Raw genomic sequence first — 6,566 nt, 5'->3', positions numbered from 1 at the left:
TTAGTCTCTGAAATATCAACAATGCTTCACATGACATCATTTTAGAGAGACTAGACTGCCTGCTGGTCACGTTGATCAGCATATATTTATTTGAATGTTAATAGTTGTCATTACACAAAGGCCTTCTCCCTACCTGAAGAATTGCTATTAGCCTGCAACCATGGCTGAGGATATCACCCCAAGATAAAAATTATATTGAGTGACTTAAAAATTATAACCCCTTACTGAGCTGTTTTATAGACCTTCCATTATTTGATATTTACAGACACAATTCTGTAAATTATGTGGGAGAAGTAATTTTATTATGTTTATTTTACAAATAATGAGAAGATAAGCAATTCCTCCAAAGGCACAGTAAGAATTAATGGTGGATTCAAGACTTGAACCCAGGTTCATGGGCCCTAGTCAGTGTTTTTCTCTCCCTCTTTTCCTGCATCAGAGAAGTTGGAACCTTTTAACCACTACCTAAAATATAACTTCTCTATAATTATTTGTGAATTATTTCATGGCTGAATTTCTGATTTCACACTCACCATGAAGCATTGACTGCCCCTTCTCTTCAAGGAACAAGGTAAGTTACTATATTCCGTATCCACTCTCACTGAAAAGCGTAATTCATTCAAAAGCAGTTGGGAAGCTATTCATACTATGAGTTATTTGAGCACAGAAATTGATGTTTTGAACATTTTTTTTGAAAAATAGTGAGTTGAGATCATGTATAATTGTCAAAATTTCCATTAGGATGGAGTTTAGTGATACTTATGAAATATCCTGCAGCATCCCTAAAGAAGATGGTTCAAAAAAACAAGATAGATGATGCTCTGATTGAGTAAGGGGTAATTTCATCTTGTTCACTCTCAGTCAGTCTCCTATTGGAGGTAATAAAAAGCAGCATAAGTATGAAGTGAGCTTTCTTTAAACTATAAAGAGAACTAAATTAATTAGCAAGATTGAAATGAACTGCAGTTTAAATTTTTCCCTGTAATCTCATTCTTATTATTACTGGCACCTTTAAATATGCTGACAGTGAGGTTGCTAGGAGCGCACAGATTTTGATTAGGTCAAAACTGGGTTTCAATCTTGAATCTTGAACATTCTTCATACCAATGATATGATTGTAGAATATCACATAACTTCTAAAATCCCTAATGCCTTTAATATTAAAATAAAAATAATAATACTACCTGTTGTACACACAAAGACACATGTGTATACACATTTATATATAAAGCTCTTAACATTTTTTCAGGGTAATTTTGAAGTACAATTATTAATGAAATAGTGCACATGGTATTTATAAATTTCAATTTCAATACAATTTCTTTTTTGTTTGTCACTTTTCCCCTTTATTTATCATTGCTACAGGACGTCTCATGATTCTCAAATAGCATCCATGGAGAATAGGACAGAAGTGACACCATTCATCCTACTAGGAGTAACTGACACCTCAGAACTGCAGGTCCCCCTCTTTATCATTTTCACTTTCATTTATCTCATCAATGTGACTGGAAACTTGGGGATGATCATCTTGATTTTATCGAACTCTCATCTCCACACTCCCATGTACTTTTTCCTTAGTAATCTGTCTTTGGTCGACTTTAGTTACTCCTCAGCTGTCACTCCCAAAGTCATGGCTGGATTACTTATAGGTGACAAAATCATTTCATATAATGCATGTGCAGCTCAAATGTTTTTGTTTGTAGGCTTTGCCACTGTGGAAAATTACCTCTTGGCATCAATGGCCTATGATCGCTATGCAGCAGTGTGTAAACCCCTACATTACACCCGGACCATGACGACAAGTGTGTGTGCTCATCTGGTCATAGGCTCCTACATCTGTGGTTTCCTGAATGCCTCTATCCATGTTGGGGACATATTTAGTCTTTTTTTCTGTAAGTCAAATACGGTCCATCACTTTTTCTGTGATGTTCCAGCAGTCATGGCTCTCTCTTGCTCTGATAAACACATTAATGAGGTGGTTCTTGTTTTTCTGTCGAGCTTTAATGTCTTTTTTGCTCTTCTTGTTATATCGATTTCCTACCTATTCATATTTTTAACCATCTTAAATATGCACTAAGCTCAAGGGCACCAAAAGGCTTTGTCCACCTGTGCTTCCCATCTCACTACAGTCTCCATCTTCTATGGGACAGTCATCTTCATGTATTTACAGCCCAGCTCCAGCCATTCCATGGACACAGACAAAATGGCATCTGTCTTCTATTCTATGGTCATCCCTATGCTGAACCCTGTGGTCTACAGCCTAAGGAACAAAGAAGTCAAGTATGCATTCAAGAAGGTGGTTGAGAAGGGAAATTTTTCTAAAGATTTGGGATGTTAACATTGTAGCATGCACAGTAACCTTGTTTAATTCCTCTCAGACTTTCCCTATTCAATGAGTTACCTTTCAAGCCCCACACTACATTCAAATTCCTGAGGTGACATTCTTATCTCTTCAAAAGTCTGTTGTTTAATAAAAAGAAAATGCATTTAGAAATATAACACTTGTAAGAGAATGGCTACTGTGAAGCATAAGAAATTTTTGAACCTGTTTGTCAAACTTTACTAATGGTATTTGATTTATTCACTTGCCCTATTTATGTTTACCACATGCCAGTGCAAACATGCATGTTACAAAGGAGCACAAACAATCCCCATGTGGACACATACACATTGGATTGGGAAATTTTTCAGTGGTAAATGGAGTGTGGCTAGTTTTTAATAAAAATAATTTAAGTAGTTAATTGAGATATTAAATATAAAGTTATGTCTAATCATAACAGTTTTTGGTTGACTATTCTACAATTCTGAATAGGAGAATATAGTCACACACTTTTAAACGAAAGTATGTACACTTTCAGCACATTTTAAGAGATACACAAATATCAGATCTTAAATGAGTTAATATTTCTGTCTTGACTGAGTCATCTTGTAGAATCAACATGTTTACATTACAATTTTCAAAAATAGTCACCCAAATTCCATAGCTTACCTTACGGTTCTTGCTTGGTGTTATACATACTATGAATTTAGACAAATGTATAATGAATTGAATCCATCATTATATATCATACAGAGTACTTTCACTGCCTTAAAAATCCTCTGTGATCCACCTAGTCAAGTCTCTCTCATCCTCTAACCCTTGGCAACTACTGATCTTACCTTTACTACAATGTCATATAGTTGGAATCATACATTATGTAGCCTTTTCAGATTGGCTACTTCCATGTAGTAAAATGCATGTAAAATTCCTCCATTTCTTTTCATTGCTTGATAGCTCATTTCTTTTTAGTGTCGAATAATTGTACCAGTGTTTTTTATCTATTAACCTGATGAAGGGCATCTTTATTTCTTCTAGTATAGGTAATTATGAATAAAGGTGCTGTAAATATTCATGTGAAGGTTTTTGTGTTGACATAAGTTTTCAATTCACTTGGGTAAATACCAAGGAGGATGATAGCTGGATTGTATTGTAAGAGTATGGTCAGTTTTTCAAGAAACCTCCAAACTGCCTTCCAAAGTTTTTCATTCTGACCAGCAGTGAATGAAAGTTCCTGTTGCTCCACATCCTCACCAGCCTGTGGTGTTGTCAGCATTCTGGATTTTTGGCAGTTTTAATAAGTGCATAATGGTATCTATTATCTGTCAAAGTCTTTGGCTCATTTTATGATCGATTTGTTTGTTTTCTTATTGATACATTTTAAGTGTTCTTTGTATATTTGGGATAACAATTTTTTATCAGATGTGTCATTCGCAAGTATTTTCTCCTAGTTGGTGGCTTGTTTTCCTATTCTCTTGACACTGTTTTTCACAGAGCAGAAGGTTTTAATATTAATGAAGTCCAGCTTATTATATCTTTCATGAATTGTGGCTTTAGTGTTGTATCTACAAAGCCATCTAAGTTTTTTCCCATGTTATTGTCTAGGAGTTTTATAGTTTTACATTTTACACTTAGGTCTATGAACCATTTTGAGTTAATTTTTATGAAGGATGTGAGGTTTGTGTCTAGATACGTTTTGTTTGTTTCTTTGTTTGTATGTGGATGTCCGGTTGTTCCAGCACCATTTGTTAGAAAGAGTATCTTTGTTCTATTTTATTTCTTTTGCTTGTTTGTCAAAGACTAGTTGACCATATTTATGTAGGTCTATTTCTGGGCTCTCTATTCTGTTCTATTGATCTATTTGTGTATTCTTTTGCGAGTACCACATTATCTTGATTACATAGCTGTATAGCAAGTCTTAAAATCAGGTAATGTCAGTCTTCCAACGTTGTTCTTCTCCTTCAATATTGTGTTGGTTATTCTGGGTCATTTGCCTCTCCACACAAACTGTAGAAGCAGTTTGTCAATATCCACAAAATAACTTGCCGGGATTTTGATTTTGATGCATTGACTCTGTGGATTAGATTGACTTAATCTGTAAATTAAATTAGCAAGAATTGACATCTTGATGATATTGAGTATTCCTATCCATGAACATGAAATATCTCTCCATTTATTTAAGAATAAGAAAAATAAAAGTTTTAACTTTACTTTCACTTATTGCATCTTTAACTTTCTTTCTTTCTTAACGCAGATCCAAATTTCTGACCTATATTATTTTCTTTCTCTCTAAAAAACTTCTCTTGACATTTCTTGCAAGGTAGGTGTACCTACTGGCTGCAAATTTCCTCAATATTTGTTTGTCTGAGAAAGTCCTTATTTTTTTTCACTTTTGAAGGATAATTTCACAGGTTATGTAATTGTATATTAGTTGGGTTTTTTTCTCATTTTAAAAAAATATTTCACTCCGTTCTCTTCTTACTTGCAAGGTTTCTATGGAGTAGTTGGAAGTAATTCTTATCTTTGTTCTTCTAGGGCTAAAGTGTTTTTTAACACTGGCTTCTTTCAATATTCTTTTTTATCTTTGATTATTTGTAGTTTGAAAATGATATAGTCTTTTAAAGATTTTTTAAAAATATTTTATTAAGGTCATATTAGCTTAAAACATTATGTAAATTTCAGGTGTACATCACTATATTTCAGTTTATGCAGTATAGACTGCATCGTGTTCACCACCAACAGTCCAGTTTTTATCTGTCACCATACACATGTTCCCCTTTACCCCTTTTGCTGTCTCCCTATCCCCTTCTCCTCTGGTAACCACTAATCTGTTCTCCTTATCTATGTGTTTGTTGTTTATTTTCTACATATGAGTGAAATCATATTGTATTTGTCTTTCTCTTTCTGACTTATTTCACTCTGCATAATCCCTCAAGGTCCATCCATGTTGTCACTAATGGCATAATTTTGTTTTTTCTTTAAGGCTGAGTAGTATTCCATTGTATATATCTACCTACATATAGTTTTATTTATTATTTATTCTGCTTGGGATTCTCTGAGCTTCCTGGATCTGTAGTTTAGTGTCTGACATTAATTTTAGGAAAGTCTCAGTCATTATTGTTTCAAATATTTCTTCTGGTTTTTTTTTTCTCTTTTTGTTCTCTTAGTATTCCCCTTACACATATGTTACACCTTTTGTGTTTGTCCCAGTCCTGGAATATTCTGTTCTGTTGGGGGGTTTTCAGTCTTTATTTCTTTACTTTTAAGTTTTGGAGATTTCTACTGTTATATGCTTAAATTGAAAGATTCTTTCTGTAGCCATGGGGTAACAAAACCATCAAAGGCATTCTCCATTTCTGTTACAATGTCTAGGATCTCTTTTGGGACATTTATTAGGATTTCTGTCTCTCTGCTTACATTTCCTGTCTATTCTTGGATACTGCCTAGTTTATCCATTGGAGTCCTTAGCATATTAATCATAGTAATCTTAAATTTGTGGTCTGATAATTCCAATCTTCTTATCATGTCTAATTCTGATGTTTTTCCTGTCTTTTCAAATTGTGTTTCCTGCCTTTTGGTGTATGCTGCAATTTTTTCTTGATATCCAGAGATGATGTATCAGATAAAAGAAACTTTTGAAAATAGTCCTTAAATAATGTGGTGTGAAGTGTGGGGGAGGGGAAGCAATGTGTAGTCCTATTATTAGATCTCAGTCTTTCAGTGGGCCTGTGCCCCTGTACTGTGAACTTCACAACTTTTTCTCCATTTTTCCTCCCCCTTCAGGTGGGAGAGGATGGATAGAGTTGGCTGAAGTTGGGAATTTCCTCTAATAATACACCAGCAGGTTAGGCTCTGATTGACTAATTCCTTCAGAGGGCAGGCCTTGTTAAGAACAGTGCTTTAGCATACTTCAAAATGATTCCTCTCCTCCTCCCACTTCAAGAGGCCCAAGGGGATTTTTCTTTAGTATTTACTGTGATAACCTTCAAAAGATTGTGGAGTACCCCCTATCACTGGGCCCCCCCAGAGCTTTTAATTCTCAGAGACATCCCAAAGGAGCCTCTAACAATTTGTCAATATGGTTTATGTTTTCCTACCCTGCTGCTGATTCCCTTGCCATTTTCTGCTCCTAAGTGTCTCTTCCAGTGAGACTTTACCCCTGTGTTCACCTGTCTGTCTCTCCAATCTTGGGGGCAGTGTTTTGCCCTGTGTCCTTACCTCTCTTATGAATCCTAGAAAAGTTGTGGAT

The 6,566-nt window shown here is 35.0% G+C and overlaps 1 protein-coding gene across 1 annotated transcript; it reads left to right on the top strand.

The window, feature by feature from the left end:
• The first annotated feature begins 1,390 nt into the window (after positions 1–1,390).
• On the top strand, positions 1,391–2,338 carry LOC124229325 (olfactory receptor 5B2-like). The gene is given in 1 exon segment (XM_046644485.1): positions 1,391–2,338. A coding segment is annotated over 1 exon segment (945 nt). The 5' UTR covers positions 1,391–1,393.
• The last annotated feature ends 4,228 nt before the right edge of the window (positions 2,339–6,566 follow it).

Source organism: Equus quagga, chromosome 17 (genome assembly GCF_021613505.1).
Source record: "Equus quagga isolate Etosha38 chromosome 17, UCLA_HA_Equagga_1.0, whole genome shotgun sequence".
NCBI lineage: Eukaryota > Metazoa > Chordata > Mammalia > Perissodactyla > Equidae > Equus > Equus quagga.
Note: the sequence above shows the minus strand (reverse complement) of the source record. Positions and strands in the feature narration are given on the sequence as shown.